The sequence below is a fragment of the Rhinolophus hipposideros genome, assembly GCF_964194185.1.
Source record: "Rhinolophus hipposideros genome assembly, chromosome: 21".
NCBI lineage: Eukaryota > Metazoa > Chordata > Mammalia > Chiroptera > Rhinolophidae > Rhinolophus > Rhinolophus hipposideros.
In genome coordinates this window covers 5,288,535-5,308,451 of record NC_138067.1, presented here as the reverse complement: position 1 = coordinate 5,308,451, position 19,917 = coordinate 5,288,535, and the positions used below count along the sequence as shown (strand labels likewise).

Sequence of the window (19,917 nt, the reverse complement as noted above, 5' to 3'; positions counted from 1 at the left end):
TTTTTCCTCCCAAATTGCTTGCTAGATTTCCTACATCATGTATTAAACATATCTTTTCCTTCCTCATTTTGTTTGAAGGCTGACTTATATGATACTGAATACTTCATATAGTTCTATTTCTGAGCTTTCTATTCAGATCTATTGATCCATATTTCTAATGTTATACCAGTATCACATTGTTTTAATGTCTATTGTTTTGCCTTTATAGCTTATAATGGAATTCTTTTTTAAAAGACAATGTTTCCTTCCCTTTCATCTTGAAGAGAACTCTAAAATCACTTTACTGAATTAAGGTCTGGCTTATGTGCAAATTATTTTATAAAAAATTAACATCTTTAAGTTATTTAACCATCCTATCTGGAACACAAACTTTCTCATTAATTAATCAAATCACCTTTCAGCCTGTGCAAGTCTTTTTAAAAACCTATCACAAAAAAACTGACTTTTGGCAATTTATACTTTTAAGTAGTATGAAATTACCCCTTTTTCTTACTTGCTAGAGAGTATACAGAAATACCACTGATTTACTATTCATTGTTATTTCCTACATGGTCAAACTACAAATTCTTGTGGTAACACTAGTCACTTGGAAACAATTCTCTGGGCTTTCCTAGGTGTACATACAGCTATTGCCATCTCTGCATAGATCGTAATCACATGGTCTTGATGCTTATATATCCTGCCTTATTTCGTTAGTTAGAACATCCAACACAACATCAAAATATAACTGTTGGTACTGCCCACCCTTCGTCCTTCTTATCCATCAATTCAGCATTGGCATCAAACACCATCACTTAGGACACAAGCATGAGTGAGAGTACTTACTTGTCTGTGATTAGCTTTTAGAGAAATAAATGGTATAGTAGCGAGATTTTCAACAGAGAAACCCAGACTAAAACGTAAAAGGGTCCAGCATTGAAACTATCTGAAAAGTTCATCCACTTAGAATATCTCACTAAGAACTTCACTGCATTAAATTCAAGGCTTTCGTTTTAGATGGGGAAAAAGACCAAGTTCCAAAGCAGGGAATAAGAGAGCTAATTTAAGGCTAAATTAATTGAGTGATGGGTAGACAAAAATCAGTGTTCTCACAGTGTCTGATTAGGTTAGAATAAGATTCTCTTAAAAGAGTTCATTAATTTAAATTACAAAAGTATTTATATACAGTTTTATAAGAAAATGATTTGCAATGATATTTCTTACTAGGGTTAAATTAAAAGCACAAATTTACATTGGATTCATCCTTCACGTTAAGTATAATACTATGGAGAAGACAATGATTAAAATTAATTTGCATTGTAGGTACCTAGCATATTAAGATTCCTAAACAAATATAATAGTAAGTAATCACTAAGGAAATCATTTCTACTGAATGATGGCAGTGCAAATGAGGACTGTCTGTTTTTCCAATGCTTCTGTAACAATTTAAAAGTTACCTTATTTTTAACAATGGTTCTACCCTTAAAATATGATGAAACAAGATATTCAAGAATTCTTCAGGATCTAGGAGAAAATTAAAAATCAAATAAGTCACAGACAAGGCTTTTAAAACATTCTATTTTTTATTTATAACAGACAAATTCCTACACTGAATTCAATTTTATAATCAATATTTTTTCAATTAAGAGCATAGTTCTCAAATTTTCCTAACAAAAAATACAGGGGATATGATAAAGTATTATGTCCTAATTTGTCATAACTTTATTGTATTTAAAAAGGTATAATTCACGATAGTGAAATAATTTCTTTTGGGGGGTTTAATATAAGTGGAATAAAACCTGAAGTATAACCTTGTATGCTCCTGATATTTAAAGAATTATCAAGTCTCTAAACATTATAGCCAGTTACAATATGCTGTTAACACTTCCAAAGTCAACAGCTGAATCTCGGAGGAAATCTACCAGCTGTGAACAGATTCAAAGACTGTCTCTGACCATACACCTCACCCTAGTCGCCACTTTGTAGCTGCCTTTGTAACAAGGAAAGCTAAGTGGGACTTGTTGGTGACCCAATACAGCCCTTCACTGCGGAAATTTTGGAAAACAAATCCAAATTTCATTGCTGGATGGGAAGGAGAGAACTCTTTATCACCCATTCAATACCCTAGAACCAGCCAGTTTCTCAAAGGGTTCATTATTCTATATCATCACTCACTTTGAAAAGAGAGAAAACATTTTAAAAGGGGGAGAAAATTGTGTACCACACAGAAATTTCTATTTTAAAATAACACCCCCACAACTACACAGACACACATTTCAGCCAATGATTTAGCATACGCTTTCAAATTATACTTAACACATATTTTACATGTTAAGGCAGTCACCTTTTTCTTCAGAGGTAAATCCTGATGCAGCCTCAACTTTTTCAAGTATTTTCCTCAGTTTCATTATCTTTGTTGCACACACATATCCATATCTATGTTAGTAAAAAATTTTAATTAATACTAGCATATACATTAAATTTATATATTTTGATAATCACGCTTTTTTATATATAACTCCAGCATGTCATAAATCAATAGGCTAGACAATTATTTTGAACAATGCAATGGCCTTCTTCTTGAGGTTTGAAAAATTAAAAATCTAGAAGCAGAATTATTCCAGATACTATTATACCCTAAAAATATCTATCACATACAAATACAAGAAAAAATATTTTTAATTTACGATGACTAGGTTTTTAATACTATTTGCTTAAGAAATTAAAGCTAACTTTGGAAAATATACAATTTTGAGAGAGAGAGAGTCATTTTCATACTACAGGATGAAATAGCCACCGAGGGGAAGAAAAATCTAAAACCTGCAATCATACCAATCATCATAATCACGACACTTCTCTGAATATGGGGTAGCTTCAATACATTTAATGTCAATCTGTGACAAAATTCTTACTCTAGCAATGGCTTCAGAAGAGACGTTGGAGGCCACCACAGGCTTAACAAGAGCCAGTCAGAACTAGCTAATCTTACAGCTAATCTTACATTTTTATATTGACTATAATTCTTTGCAGCCAACGTTTATTGAGTACCTACCACTTACACAGTAATCTAACATTTTAGCCGCTGGAAATAGAAAAATGAACAGTGAAAAAACAGGCTCACTGCCTCTGAGAAGCTTGAAATGGAGAAAATAAAGGTTTCAATGACAAATAAAACCAATTCTACGATACAGGCATGAACGCTGCAGACACAGGGAATTCTGGTCCCCACAGGGTGCGTGTGGACAGGGAGACAAAGTCTGGTTAACCATGACTGTTAACTGGTTGAACAATAGTATCCAAAGAATGTTTACTAATGGACTACGGTGTTTTGGAAGGAAAAGAAGGAAGTGGTTTCGGATTGGATCTGTCTTGTTCTAGTATCAATCACGTGGGGGGGGGGGGACAGTCCCATTTAAAAATGTGCATTTATATAAACAATACAAAATAACTGATGTAAAAATAAAGACTCATAATTACCTTAAGAAGTAAAAACTACAGACATTTTCATCACTACAGAATTTAGGGAAACAAAAGATATATGTGGGAAGTTTATTCACTTATAATTTACTAGTCGTGTTACACAGTAGCTCATTCTGAATGCTCATTATCTTTCAGTATTCTGCATTTTTTGGTCAAAATCTTCTATCAAACTATTTTTTGCTTTAATTGTTAAATAGGAAAACTATGGCACATAATTTAAATTTATTTTAATATGGACTTTAAATTATATATTTGCTCCCTATATTCCTGAATGAACAGATTTGTTGTATGATCTATGGCCCTAACTCTTCATAGTTTACATTTTACAATGTGACACTGTCACACATTCCTACTGCCGCTTATCAAGAGTCTGCACTAGATGTCTATCACTTGTGCGTCTATCATTAGGAATTGTTTCCTGTGGTCAAACAAAGGGATATTTATAATTCTCAAAGTAGGAAATGACCAAAAACATCACATTTTTAACGGCGCTGCAACGAGGCCTAAATATATTCCTTTAAGCAAAAAATGTGTTAATAAAATACATCTCCTCTCTTTCTAATACAAAAGTAAATACTAGCTACTCTATAAATAAAAATTTCCTTTGCTCTTATTCTCTTATATGAAATTAAGTTTAAGAAGCTAGTCCATGCCAATTGGATTAATAAGCAAGACTACTGTTAGGGACAGTGTTGAAATAAACTAGTTGGGAAGATAGGAATCTGAAATACTTTATATTGTGTCAGCTTTTCTAAACCTGCTGCAATTGCTAAATGGTAGTATTGTCTACCAAAAGGTTTACTCACTTCACCATGCTATACCTTGGCCAGACTTAAGAAATTAAAGAAGGCAGTACACAGACCAAAGTTTAAAAAAACTGTTAAAACTTCATCAAGAGAACGAATTTTTGCCCATTTCTTATTAAATGAAAGCACGGCATAACTTACCGTACAAAAACAAACAAACAAGAAAAACCCACCAAACAGGACACCACATAAAGGCAAAAATAACTACACGTCTTCCACTTACATTCTCAGAGGATTAACAATTTCTGTCCTTAGTAGCTCTTGAGTCTCACTGTAATATTCCACATCACTCTTTTCTTTGGGTCTCAGCAGCACAGTGTCCAGAACAGAACTAAAAGCAAACAAGCTGAAAAATAAAAAAAAACTTTTCCTCATGCTGTAAATGTATTTTTTTGTGTGAAACACATACTAAAAAGAATGTGAAGAGAAAAAAACCCACAAAGTCTGGAGAACAAATAACATACAAATGAGTTTTTTGTTAACACAGGTTCCCAAGACCCCTGCTCAGGTTCAATCATCATGGCCTACATAGAGATCCTTCCAGGTTAAGGAGAATACTAATGTCAGGAAGGCAAACTCTAGATTGACAGGTGGAAGGGTAAAAACATGCCTCGGTATACTGGGACTTCTTTGCAAAAGCTGGAAGAGCGCCTACAAACCTGAGTCAAATAACAAATGGACATCAGGGGAGGAAGTCTGGAAACTAACTCCCCCAAGGCACACACACACACACACACACACCCAAAGTGTAACCCACTCTAAATACCATACTTGGCTCTCCCCATGCCCTTTTGCAGAGACCCACATTTCTTTTTTTTTCCCCCTTCTTCCACCTCTTGCCCCCACTCTGATTCAAGTCATTGTTTCTCAGCTCCCCGGCCCATGCTGGTATTGGTATTTTGAGGGCTCCAACCACCTGAGCCACCGTGCCGGCCCCTACATTTTTTTAAATGCCAAAATCACTTATGATTGACTAAGAGCAATAACTTGCTGATATCAAAGAAAAACATCTGGCGAATAGATTTTTATCGGGACATCTAAAGAATATTATATCAATTCTTGCTTTTGTCAACATATCTGAGAGAGTGAAAGTATCCTGCCAAAAAAAATGGCCCGTTACTTTTATTCTTGTCCCTATCTTTACATTTTTAACATCTCATTAACTTCCAAATTCTTACACCATGGCTGTACAGAGCTGGCAGATTACACTCGATTTAACTGGCAATGTACTTGGTTCAGTCTTCAGAGTGTAAAACTTCTTGCCATGTTAAGTTGTTCCATTTTGGAATAATCTACATATACAAGAGTAACTATGCTTCTACTGAAAATAATTGTTCAAAATAAAGTCTTTTTATGACTGCCTCTACCTAGTAAAACAAATATACACAGCAGCCAATGGCTTCTCGCAAGTCACCTTATTTGACAGGTGCCCAAAGACACTGCTTACTGTCTTCAGGCATATGATGTCCCACACGCCCACGGAATATTCCCTCCACCTGTGACACTATCATTCACCTGTTAGCCATCATTCACTGCATTTCAGTTTTATGTTAATTTTTTGGATATGGCACATGAGACAACGTTCATTAGCTTCCAAGGAGTACATAATGAAATGCAAATCTCCCTTTCTTTCTTATCCCCTCCCACACACACATGTCCCTGCCATAAATAAAAATTTTCCTAGCTCCCATTCTTCCAGAGAAAATTAAGTTTAAGAAGCTAGGCCAATTGGACTCATAAGCATGATTACTAGGGGTCGTGGCACGGTAGTCCTCTCACATAAACTTACCAAAATAAGGTCGAGTCCAAGTAACAAGAATTGTAATGACCCTGGATACCTTTCTTCTTTCCAATCATTATATCTAAACCTTCTTTTTCCATTTTTGGTGGAGTATTTTCTTCTACTACTTCACTTAAGTAGCCTCCAAAGGCTGAAAAGATAAAAATGAAAACAGTAAGTCTTTTAAACTATTATAATATGTGTTCCCATATATTTCTTCACTTAAAAATATTTTTTGTATTTTGATGCAAAATTTATTTCTCAACGCTAAGTTAAAGGCAGGTTTTGGTTAATTGTTACTCAGCCTGGCTTGTAAAAAATGCTACTGTTCATTTTTAACCTCACTGCTTTCATAATTTAAAAAGCACATTAGACTACTAAGTAATGCTAAAAAGCATCTGCCAAGTAAAATATTTTGCTCCCCAAATATTTTATTTTTTGTTTGAGGATATCTCATTTTCAAGGTGGAAAACAAAAATTCCAAAGTACTATTTCAAATGTAATGAAAAATGTTTTTTTATGAGGATGGTGTTCCCATTTACACCTGTTTAACCCTCAAGGTGCTGTACCACTATTACCCCAAGCTGGAAGGGGACGGCATCAGGAAACTGCCACCAATTACAAGTGATGAGGTGATCTGTCCTTCATCAAGCAATCCAAAAGTACTTCTTATAATAATGCTGGCTTCTTGATAAAGTAGGTCTATTGATGTACTTGAACAACACACTGAGAGAAAAGTCAGTGCCGAAAAGAAGGCCACATTTCAATTTCTACCTCCCGTGCTGTTGAAAATGAAATGTCTAATTAACAGGAAGAGAAAAATAAATCCCACTATTTTTCACTTTGTAAGTTTCAAAGGTTCACTGGCTAACACTTTTACTAAATGTCTCTTCTTAGGATAACTGTAACTTGTACATCAAGTAGCATCTTTTACTGATTTAAAGCTTGATGAACATTGGCAAGAAACAAATTTAAACACTGCCACTGCCACCTACTGCCAAATGGCATGAGATCAGAAGTAAAGTCATTCTGGACTGGTGGATAAATCCGTGGCAGGCACATAAATACCTAAGGAGTTACAGCGTTCGATCTGGTTGGAAACGGGCTGCAGCGACGCAAACCGAGAGTCGGGCCGGCAGCTCCTGAGTTTGACAAACAGCGCCTTCTTCAGGGCGCAGGTGAAATAGCGAACGCCCCTGAAGGTTCCGTCTGTACAGCCTGCGCATTCGTCTTCCTGATAAAGACAGGGGTCGTATGTGTTATTCTGCTTCTTGCAAAGATAGTACATGCAAAGGACTACGGTTTGGTTCCAGTCTACCCTTTCGCTGAAAGCCCTCGTCACACCTGTGCTCAGAACTCCATCAGGAAAACGGGGTTGACTAATCAGTGTTTCAGTCCACAGCTCAAGAGTTAAGAAATGAATGCCTTAACTCAGCATGAAGTCCTCTGAATTTCCTTTCAGAATACATGCTTAAACCTTCCCTGGCTAACTGACTTTCCTGCCCCGTTTCCAAAAGTATTAAAACTGGGGGTCGGGGGGAAGTCGGGGAGAAAGAGGATATTTATTTTTACAACCCAGAAAGAAAAACTATATTCACCAGCATGCAAACAAATAAAAAAACCAAGAAACATATTTAAATGAAAGCTAAATGTACTCAAAGTCTCCTCTCCTGATTATGAAATGTGAAACAATATGCTTTCCTAATCTCCAAAGGGAAAAATCGTTCCCTCCACCAAAGATCCGAAAAGATCTCTAAAAATAGTGACTAATCTTAAAGCCAATGATATAAGTATTAGAACTGACTAGGGGAGGGCGGCTGAGGAAGCAAAAGACAAGCTGATAAACAGATTTGCTTTCCTTACTGCATTCTGTCTAATACAATGAGCCTAAACATATTAACCTAATAATCTATTTTCATTCCTTGGACACAGACCAACTAACGTTTTGGAACAAGTGGGTCAGATGCTCAGTGGGCGGCACAGGAAGTCAGGCGACATGGTGATGAAATTGTTCTCTAGTGATGGCTTTTTTGACAAGTATCACATTTCACCAAAAAGCATACACTAGGGGAAAATATCTGTGCAAAACCACGTTCGGAAAAGAATTGCAACTTTTACGTCAAATTAATTTACCAGTTCCAGTCCAGCGAGCACTTCACTGAGCCCGGGGGGCTGACCGATCCAACGGATGACCCCGTAGAAAGGGGGGTTCTCCTTCACTTCAGCCAGCGAGCCCACTTCCAGACCGTGTGAGTTCCCGGAAGTTCCGGCCAGCGGAGGGCTCTCCTGGACCGGCGCGCTGCTCAGCTCTCCCATCACGGACTGAACGGACAGAGAAAGCGGGCTGTGGCCAATACTTCCATTGGTATTGGGCATCTTGGTCAGACTGAACGGCAAGGAGTGAAACCGGTTTTCAGTGGATAGCGAGTTCATGGAAGGAGGCTGCAGGGGAGGAGAAGCTTGTCCGAATTCTGGAGAAAGCTCCGTGAGCGATTTTGCTGGGTCTTCAGCAACTATAAAAAAGTATTCTTCATTAGAGAAATGTTCGCAAGAAGATTAAATACGCCCCACATCCCTAAAAGCTAATATACACATCTACTCCCACTGCCCACCTGACCTCCGTGGTGGAATTCTCTAAGCATCGCAAACTTAATATCCTCAAAACAGTGTCCCCGATTCTCCCTGCCACCTCCCATGTTTGCTGCCTCAGTAAATGACACCTCACTGTTTAAACAAAAAATAAAGTCTATTATTGATTGGTACTGTATGAATAGGTAATATTCTTTGTACATAATACAATTAAGTTAGAAACCAGTACAAAAAAGATACCAAAGAACTTAAGAAAATGCTTCTAACTAAATGGATCAAAGAAGAAATTAAAATTTTTAAATCCCTCTTCTTGCCCCTCTCCAATCTATTCACCACACGACTAGTGAGATCTTTTCAAATGGAAAGATCTTAAATGATCTTATAATATTCCCCTGTCTAAACGTTTCAATGGCTTTCCAACATTCTTAAAATAAACACCAAACTTCTTACCAGGACCTACGAGGTATGGATGACCACGCTCCCACCTACCTATCCACACTCATCTCATACACCCCTCTCCCTTGCTGACTGTGCTATGGCCACGCTGACCAACTTCCTGTTCCTGGAATATCCGTTCTCACCTCAGGTCCTTGCCCTTGCTATTTTCAATACCCAGAGTGCTCTTCCCAAGCTCCTTCTCTAGCAGGTTCATTAGCACCATCCAGACCACAACCTACACATCATTTCCTCGGAGTCTTTTCCAAACCCCTGGTAGCCAGCTTTCCACCTGTTGCTCTCACCTGATTCATTTCCTTCATTGCCCTGTCTAAAGATTTATTGTCCGTCATGCCAACTAGAATATAAGCTCCCTGAGAACAAGAATTTTGCTAGTCATTTCCATGGTTGAATCCATAGCCACTAACACAAAAAAATACTCAACAATTGTAAAAAAATAAATAAATAAAAATAAAATAATAAATAAAATGTTGTAGAGAATAGATTTTTTAAATGTATAAGTAAAATTAATTACAGAAACGTTCTTTTACAACTAAATTACTTCTATTTTCTAATTTAAGGATGGAGGTGTTACTCCATACAAATTTCATTACTTTCTAGGTCCCATTTATACCCTTTAGGGCTAGTTAGAAGGCCACTATATTAACCCGGACAGCAACAAACAAAGAAAAGGATCTGAACTAAGGCAGGTGGAAAGATGCTAGTGACACTGAAGATGAGGAAATCCAGAGGACAGGGTGACATCTGGATGTGACTAATGAGAAACGGAGGAAGTCCAGGATAAAGCCTACACATCTGTTTTAGGCAACTGGACGCATGTCTCCATTTCCTCACTCCATAAAAACCTAACTCACTAAGACCATCAGTGCCCTCCACGGGCTAAATCCATGGGTATGTGTGTGGTCTTCCTCTTGCCTGCCTCTCGGGGACCATCCATACTGCTGGCCACTAGCCCCTTGGCTTACTGACAAGCGTCCTGGTTTTCTTCACATCCATCTGGTCACTTTTTCTGTTTACTATGAAAATGTATCCTCCTCCCAGGCCTTAAGTTCCTCAAGACTCAGCCTTAAGCCACACCCTCCATCCCTACTCTCTCCTCAGGTGATATTATTCATGGCATTTTAATCACCACATATGCAATTAATTTCTTTCTCCAGCTCTTACCTCTCTCCTAAGCTCCAGACCTGTGTATCCAACTGCCTACTTGACAAATCACCTCTCGGAAGTTTAAAAGGCCCCTCAAACTGAACATATTCAAAAGCCGCTCATCACCTTCCTCCATGATCATCTAAGTATGCAAGCTAGGAAAGCAGGAGTCATCACTGACACCTCCTTCTTTCTCGGCTCTCACTTTCAATCTGTGAGTCCTGTCAAGTCCTTCCTAAGGAGCTCATAGCCATCCACTTCTCCGCATCGCTTCCCCGACAAGTCAGGTCCCAGCGGCTATGATCTAGTCCTCAGCCCTCTAATAGCAGTCACACACTCCCTGCTTCCATCCACTGTCCACCCTGCAGCCAGATGATCTTTCCAAAGGGAAAATGCCTCTCTCTCTGTTCTAGCTACTCTGGCTCTTTTTAGTTCTTAGCAAAGATCAGGTTCCATTTTTCCACAAGACCTTTACATATGTTATTCCCTCTGCCTAAAAGGTTCTTCTGTCCCCTTTCACTTTATCTGCCACTCCTCTGATAAATCTAAGCTCATGACACTTCCTCAGAGAAACATCCCCGAGCCCCATAAATAAAACCATCCTTTCATCCACTCCCACAGCATCACGGGCCTTCTTGCACTCAGCACGGCTGCAATTCCACATCTGTTTCTCTGATTGTTTGATCAATGTCTGTTTCAACAACTTGATCATAATCTCAGAGAGGGCAAGGACGATGTCTATTTTCTCTCCCCGTTGTAACCCCAATGCCCAGAAGAATGTCCGGCACGTAGTAAGCATTCAAACAATATTAGTTGAACTGATGAACAAAGAAAAGAATAAACCAGAAGAAAACGTCCCAGAACCAAGGCAAGGTAGAGTTTTTTAAAAAGGCAGTGTTGTAAAGAGGTAAATACCAGACAGAAAAGTCTTTAAATGACTTAATTGATTCTAGAGATCTTCTACCCTCAACAGATCAGCTAAGGGACGAGAACAAGTTGCTAGCGCATTTTCTAAATGTCTTATTAACATTAGCAGAGCAGTACAAATTGTGTACAGTATTTTAGTTCAGCAATATTAATAAAGAATGGTCTAATAATTCTGTTTCCCCAAAATATGTATCATGATGAAAAGGCCATTTTTCTCTGATGGGTTCAAAGGACAGGATCATTATAAAGAACACTAAAATTATAGATTACCTTCGTCAATGTACCATGCGTTTTTTGATTTGGATTGTGGTTGTGAGTCAACAGAAGACCCATTTAAGGTATAAAATAATTCAGATCTGTTTCTACTTCCAGGGTCTGAGGTAGATCCTATGGAACAAGAGAGGTTCCTTTTAAAAATAAAGTCAAGATGGTGTGAAAGTTTTTCCATAAGAGAAATTAATATGCATATGGTGTTAACAACTATTCACACAACCAGTACATGTACACAAACACAATGTATTTTATTAGCGTCTTCAGCTTTTAAAAATTTGGTAACCATTTTGGCAATGTCAAAAAAATTCTTCAGCCCAAGAGTCAACAGAGGAGGGGAACAGGAGTTAGTTAAAAGAAAAGCTTACTGTTTTTTTTTTTTTTTTGGGGGGGTTCTTTTGTGTGTTTTTTAAAATAAACTGCTTTAAAAAATCATTTCATGTACCACGGCTTATTTCCAAACGTCAAAATCACCATTCCCCAATTTCATTTGATGAAGCTGTTAGTTCACAAATTTAACCTATTATTTTAAAACAGCTGCTCTTAGAAGGAGGCAATCTTCAAATGTACACAAATCAATGAACAAATCTAAATTCAAAAACATAAAGTTTAAACATTATGGAATTGATGATCATCAAATTCCTTGCTTAACTTCTTCATGTCTTTGAGAAAGTGAAGCAGTACTATTTCTCTTACGCTAGATTTATTAAATATAAGAGTTAGTATCGCTGAGTCACAGACATGTCGAGACATTCCCCTGCCTCAGTACTAAGAGGACACGCGACAGACGAGAACAGCGGGGTCACGAGAATAGTGGGGTCTCCAGAACCCACACAGTCTGATTCTTCTTTCAATTTAAAGCAGATAGCTCTATACTTTATACATATAACTAATATCTGCTACAACATAAGTACCACACATGTTAAGAAAATCTTTCAGCTATTTATATTTAAGTGAAAGTAGCATGTTTGAGCTATTGTATCTAAATTTATAGGTTAACATAAAAATTAACTATTACCAATATATTCTATGTAATTCTAAGTCTCCCAGGGTCCAATGTCACAGAAAATATTTCTTAAAGTACAGTTTCCTTTTAAATGAGCCAAAATTGTTATGTTCACTAGATAATTGAGGGAAAAATACTCTTCTAACCCGTATAACTGAGGTTAACAAAAATTCTTACAACTTTCTAAATGAGCCATTTAGCTTATGTAACTATAATACCACCCTATAAATCTATGAAAAATGTGAAGCTAACAAACAAAAAAAGAGCTAGGAACTCCATAACTATTTTGGGGGAGGTTTCTGGAGGAGAGACAAAAATTTTGCTTAGCACTTGGAATTTAATTTGTACCACATCTAGTTAGTGAAATGCACATAATTCATCTCTAGTATACTTTATCTTATGTAACATTATCTGTATGTGATTATTTTATACAGTTGCAACTCTATACAATGTACAAATGTTATGAGCAGGGAGTTCTAGCTGATAGGGACCAGCAAAAGACACAGGTGCTCACTGGAAACTTTTCATCAACTAGAAAAAGTTGGGAACTCTTGGCTTAACCAACGCCATCTGTAAAAAAAAAGTTTAGCAAACTACTAAAAATGTTTGAAAGAAGAAAATCTACATATACATTAAGGCATAATACCTTTTAACCTTTTTTCAATGGTATGGTAAATCAGCTACATGTTATAACTAAGAACTGTATTCTAATGAATCCATACCTGTAACCTTTGGTTTATTGTGACCGGATGAACCTTTGTCCCCAACACCTCTTGACATAAAGGCAAGTTTGGGAGGCCTCCTTTCCTGTGTCACGCTATCTGAAACAGTAAACATATTCTTTGAAGATAAAAGCAAGTTCTTATGGAAGAAAAACAATTGAGCTAATAATGATATTAAGAGCAACAACAAAAATCTCTTTCAGGGCAGCCATATGGCTAAATTGGTTAGTTGTTCACAGAGCTCTGAACAACAGGGCTGCTGGTTTGATTCCCACATGCGCCAGTGAGCTGCGCCCTCCACAACTAGATTGAAGACATCGAGCTGCCGCTGAGCTTCCCGAGAATGGGAGCTCTCAACAACAAGGTTGCCGGTTCAATTCCCGCATGGGATGGTGGGCTGCACCCCCTGCAACTAAGATTGAAAATGGCGACTGGACTTGGAGCTGAGCTGCGCCCTCCACAACTAGATTGAAGGGCAACAACTTGACTTGGAGTTGATGGGCCCTGGAGAAGCACACTGTCCCCCAATATTTCCCAATTAAAAAAAAAAAACTTTCTTAAAAAAATAATCTCTTTCAAAAGCAGCATTTTCACAAGTTTTACAAATTCTTAAAGGCCATCAAAAGTATCGAAATCGATGTTCTACTTCAAAATGTAATTTCTACAAGATAACACACCCCAAATACAATTCAGCCAAATGCTTTAACTTCTTGAAAATTTAATCACTTTTACTCAATTTTATTTGATGTGTTAAAACACTACCAAGAAAACCTTACTCAGTTTTTTGCAGGATTTCCCAAATCAGTATCCCCAGAACACCCTACGTGTTCTGAAGTGTTCCACGTGCAAATATTTCTAGAAGATGCTGAGATAAACAACTAAGCAGACTTCTTTACTGCCTAACCCCAGAACCTTATATGCTAATGTGCACTGCTAACCTCTCCAGGAGGGACATAATCCCTTATTTGGTAGTATGTTTTGTACCAGCCTACTCAGCAACTCAGATGAACGGAATTCACGGAACACAGTTTAGAAAAAGTCTGGTTAAGAATATGTATCAAGGGGGCCGGCCCGGTGGCGCAGGCGGTTAGAGCTCCGTGCTCGTAACTCCGAAGGCTGCTGGTTCGATTCCCACATGGGCCAGTAGGCTCTCAACAAAAAAATAAATAAAAAATGTATACATATTTAAAAAAAAAAAAAAAAAAAAAAAAAAAAAGAATATGTATCAAGCTTTTAAAAACATGTTAATTTTAATAACACAAATGTGTATACATATACATATACATATAAACAGGAAAGCCATGGAGAACTATACATTAATGTTGCACAGAACCAGAGATAAATATCGGTAATATTTCTGAAGAAAACACTCAACACTTGTTTGAAATAGAGGTGTAACAAATTCAGCAAACTTGGTACAAAGACTACTCTAAACCTTAAAGGCTAGTGAGTTTCATACAATAATTCCAAATACTGCCAAATACTGATCAAGCAAATGCAGAGAAGTCCATCTGGGAAGTTTTCCTCTTAGGAACTTCAACAACACATCTGTGGAGTCCCACATGACACTTTGGAGCCCTACTTGATAAAGGTGTGCATCAACAAAAATGTAATCACCCACAGTGGATTTTTGAGAACCGAAAGAAAACAAGTGGAAAATTTTTACATTTTAAATACAAGGAAAAAGGCTTTTTCATTCAAATATCTCTAACTACCCCATATTAGAGCTACTGTGGAGGGTAACACTTCGTGGTCACTGACAAAAGTTCCAAATAACAGCATATAAATTGACTAAAGAAAACTAATTCCCACTATTAACGGCACGTAAGTCCATTTAAAAAAGATATTCATGTGTATACCGTAATCTAAATCCATGATAGAGTTAGCGGTGATTATAATAGGCAGCAAATGGTCTTCACTAAGGCAGCCTGAACGGACAAGAGGGCCAGATGGATGGGCCGGCGGTGACAGCTGAGCCGGTGCTACTGAGCTGGGCTCCAAAGACGAGGAGCATGGAGGGCACTGGAGATGGGGACGTGGTCATCTTCTGCCAGACTCTGTCTGAGTCGGGGTCCAACATCCATCAAGAGGACTAGGGCACTCCTACAGGATTCTATGCAGGTAAAGGGTCAAAGGCACATCTATCTTGACCTCCAGCAATTACACACAAAATATTTCTTGTTGTGTTTTTTTCTCACAACTATGTTCATGATCCAAAATCAAAGCCTTCTACCTGAAGTGAATTTTAAGAGATTACCATCTCAGGAAAAAGGTATGGGGGAGTAAACAAGGTAAGGAATAAATTCAGTAAACAATTTTGTGGGATTGAAACAATGCTGAGTAAGAGATATTAAAAGAGACAGCATGGTATGTCCACCAAATGGCAGGTGTAAAAATGTTCACAGCGGCCTTCTGCATAATAACTAAAAACTGGAACAACCCATTCTACGGGGGGTGGATAAACAAAGGTGGTCTGTTCATACAATGGAGTACTGCGGAACAATAAAAATAACAAGCTACTGCTACACACAACATGGACACTGTGTTGAGAAAAGAAACCCGACCAAAAGTACACGTCATATATACACGACAGGAGTGCATTCAAATGATAAAATCAGCAGTTCCTCCACCACTCTAGTTAAGTTAATCAGATAAAGAAAAATCCCTTGGAAAATCTTGGGCTGGAAATAACAATAAACTGAACAATAACAACGGAACCACAAGAAATGCCTGTGAATTTGAACGAGCCATTAGCTTAAGAAAAACTGCTTAACTGTTACACTGCTGAACATCGTCAGCCACGAGAGCATAATTCAAACCCAAATGAGAACTTAATAGCCACAGAGAAATATACTGAAGAACGCACACACTCACTGGGGTAGAACGAGGTATTTATTATAAAACCCAATACCAAACGTACTGTACATAGCATCTATCTCAAAATCTCCACAAGGCAGAATTACTGATGCATATAAATACTTTCCTTCTATTTTAGACAATTTTATATGAAATACTGTTCGAGAAACGCAGGAAGGTCCCATGAGATAACCTCAGAGCTGCATCCTGAGATCTAGTGCTTCCCCTGGGCTCTCACTGCCCCATCTGACCAGGAGTCCTGCTTATACAGACAACATTTAGGCTGACTCAGACTTCCAAGCATCTCCACTAAAGGGCATTTAGCACTATCTATCAAAATATAAAATACACATACCCTTTGACCCAGCAACTCTACTTCCAGGAAGTCACTGTTGTTTTTTGAAGATCTTATGAATATTTTATATGAATGTGAGCAAATATATCTTACTTAAATATTCAGACGAGTATATTGATGGCAAAAAATCTACAGATGACATGATGTTGAGAAGGAAAGACAACACATAAAAGGACCAAATTAGTACCCAAAATGATCTGAGCATGTTGGAAGACTGGCTAACTCTAATGACATAAAAGTTTGACAGGGACAAATGTGAAGTCTTGTCATATGTCCCCAAATCAACTATACACGTATACAATCAGAAGCAGAAGTACATGTGGATAAAATTGGGGGTTTGAGTCTAGAATAAGCTCAGTATGCATCATTATTAGTTCATTGGTTGATAAGTGCATTCATTCAGTCAAAAAAATATTACCTACTTCATGCAAGGAAGGCCCTACAACGGTCTCTGGGATTCTAATTCAGACTGTGACAAGGCTGTCCCAAAATTTCTGTCAGCGTCCTGTTCTATAGCAACCATTAGCCCCCATATGGACTACAGTATTCCGTTCCCTTCTAGGTGCCCAGGTGGAAAGGTATGTGCAACAAACCAGGCCGTACGCAGAATAGCGAGAAACCATGCCCTAGGAACAATGGCTAAAATGACTCAAACGTTTGGGCTGGAGAACAGAAGACGTAGGTGCCAAAGATACTCGTCTTTGAATGTCTGAGGGTTGTTGTAAGGAAGAGTCCTATCTTCATCCCCAGTTCAGAACTAGAATCAAAGAGGGAATTACAGGAAGGTAGACATAAGCATGCATCATACAAGGAGTGGCTTTCACAACTAGATCGACCTAAAATGAAATGATCTGACTGCCTTTAGGAGATAGTGACTCTTCTATGAAATGAACACATAGCTCCCTAAGAAGATACAGATAATAAGATAGGACGTCACCTTGTAGCTATGCTGGCACACATGCAAACCGCCGCATATACACCTATCATTCACTACGGCACCGTTTACAACAGCAAAAGAGGGAAAACAACCAAAGGGGACTGGTTAAAAATTTATATACATTCATAAAATGAAATACAATGCATAATTTAAATAAAAGTATGCAATTTATATAGTAATATGAAATGATCCCTAATATCTATTGTTAACTTTTTTTTAAAAAGCTGTAACTTCCACTTCCCGGAAGATGAGTAGACATATTTTTTCTTATTCCTCCTGAGAAGTACAACTAAAAACTCTGGATATGATACATAAAATACAATTAAAAGACTCTGAAAGGTGGAGAGGAGACAGCAGACCCTCTGGGGACCTCTGGGCCTAGGAAACGACATGGAGGAGATTTCCCTGGGTTTTCTTCTTGCCTAGGGTGTCCCAGACTTGGAGCTGAAGAAGCCGGCAACCTAGCAATGCCAATTGGCACAGACAAAAGAAAGCCCCCACAAAAGTCAGCTCTCCCTGTGTCAGGAATCCAAATGAAAGACTGAATATCAGTGAGTATTAGCAAGAATCGGGAAGAGAGACATATAGATATATAGGGATCATATACAGAGATATATACACATACGTGATTACACACCATAGAATGGAATACTTCTCAGCAATAAAAAAACACATACCGTATTTGCCGGCGTATAAGACGACTGGGCGTATAAGACGACCCCCTAACATTTCCACTCAAAATACAGAGTTTGTTATATACTCGCCGTATAAGACTACCCCCTCTTCCGCACACCTTCCACACACCAAATAACTTTCAGTTTAAAATTTGCATCATACTTCTTTCTTTTGGCTGGTGCCATGATAGGGATGATAGGGGTTTGACTGGTCGACATTTTCTATGCTGTACTGTACAATGGTGCAGTATTGTGGTTGGCTGTTGGCTGTACACAAAGCCTGATTTGATTGGTCCCTGCTCCCTGTTTGCCCGCCCTGTCACTATAGCAGTCTGGTCCACCCTTGCATCAGCATCTCCCTGGGACCTCACTAGTGCGCAAGTGCGAGCTCTTCAACATTCTAACAGACACCATGATAGCGCAAAATCGCGAATCTTCAATGCATATGTAAAGAAATATACGGTAACCCAAATTTACCACACTCGCAAAATCGCACACAGCCGACCATACACCCAGTATGGTATCGCGATTCGCGATTTTGCGCTATCATACTGGGTGTATGCTCGGCTGTGTGCGATTTTGCGAGTGTGGTAAAATCGCATAACAGCAAAATCGCATAACAGCCGAGCATACACCCAGCAGCGCTGCTGATGCCTGAACGGTATGTGGAATGAAGTGGGCGGGCATCGGGAGGCCACTATGGCACGGGGCAAGCACTATGGGCAGTCTATCTGAAGTGTACCTGGCGTATAAGACGACCCCCCCACTTGGAGGCATATTTTTCGGGGCCAAAAAATCGTCTTATACGCCGGCAAATACGGTAAATGAGTCAAAAAATAATTACCTTAAATGAAATAAGTCAGACAAAAAAAGGAGTTCACTCTGAGCGCTTCCATGTATATGAAATTCTAGAAAATGTGAACAAACGTGTAATGACACACAGATGATCAGCGGATGCCTGGATTTGAGGGGATAGGCAGAAGGGGGGTCACAAAGGACAGACTCTGAGAGGACGGATATGCTCACATTCTCGATGGTGGTGGTGGTCTCACGGGCGCACACATATGTTAAAACATACCAAATTATATACTTTAAATGTGTGCAGTTTATTGTATGTTAATTGTATCTCACTAAAACTGTTACAATTTTAAAAAGAAAGTGCAAAAACGATACAATATGCAAACACTGAATAACACAAAGAAAACAATCAAGATACAAAAAGAAAGTAGTTGCAGAGTCAATGTTAGGAGTGAAAGTTCTCTAAGATTCTGTGCAAACGTGAGTGCACTGCCATAATCTAAAAAATAAAATCAGCATGACATTCCCAGCCCTCAAAACTAAAAAAGAACACACAGAACGGATTAAAAAAAGCAGAGATGTATAATTTAGGGGTGGAACTCAAGGACACACTTCATCACAACAGCTTGAAGAACCTGAACATGATCTCTAAGTAGATGTTAGAGTTTTGAAACATTTGAAACAGAAAGCCAGAGAGGAAAATTTGGTAACAGGCGGAAGACTCTGGTATCTTTCGGGTATTCTTCAGAAACCCACTATAACAAGCAACGGACTGGGATGAATTCTTTCCTAATCTCACCAGCTGTTCAACTGCTTCAAAAACATGTTTTCAGTGCTGGAAATATTAATTTTGTCCTACAAATGGAGGTAATTGGCAAGAAAAAGAAACTAAGGAACTAATGGAGACACCATGACTCTTTTTTCTGTCTTAAGAAAAGGGCGCTAATGATGAAAACAATACAGATGAAGACCCAGTCAAATAAGCTAAATTAATTTCATTGACACATCTTTATTTTTTTAAAGTCTATTTGCAAGCTTTATTTTGTTGGCAAAAAAGTATAATTTGTGTATTATCTATAAAAGCTGGTATCATTCCTACTTATCTTCCATTCAGGGTTTATGAAAATCAAGCGTTA

At 38.1% G+C, this 19,917-nt stretch overlaps 1 protein-coding gene across 6 annotated transcripts in view; it reads right to left on the bottom strand.

Annotated features, from left to right (window-relative positions):
- The window catches only part of CYLD (CYLD lysine 63 deubiquitinase), a 46,621-nt gene that overhangs the window by 7,642 nt on the left and 19,062 nt on the right, over nucleotides 1–19,917 (bottom strand). For all 6 annotated transcript variants that reach the window (XM_081032636.1, XM_081032640.1, XM_081032639.1 and 3 more), the window contains 8 exons: nucleotides 13,162–13,260; nucleotides 11,434–11,550; nucleotides 8,179–8,558; nucleotides 7,114–7,279; nucleotides 6,055–6,196; nucleotides 4,489–4,611; nucleotides 2,324–2,415; nucleotides 1,437–1,503 (listed from right to left, as the gene is read on the bottom strand). In XM_081032636.1, the coding sequence (XP_080888762.1) occupies nucleotides 1,437–1,503; nucleotides 2,324–2,415; nucleotides 4,489–4,611; nucleotides 6,055–6,196; nucleotides 7,114–7,279; nucleotides 8,179–8,558; nucleotides 11,434–11,550; nucleotides 13,162–13,260 (1,186 nt within the window). The remainder of the gene's footprint in view (nucleotides 1–1,436; nucleotides 1,504–2,323; nucleotides 2,416–4,488; nucleotides 4,612–6,054; nucleotides 6,197–7,113; nucleotides 7,280–8,178; nucleotides 8,559–11,433; nucleotides 11,551–13,161; nucleotides 13,261–19,917) is intronic.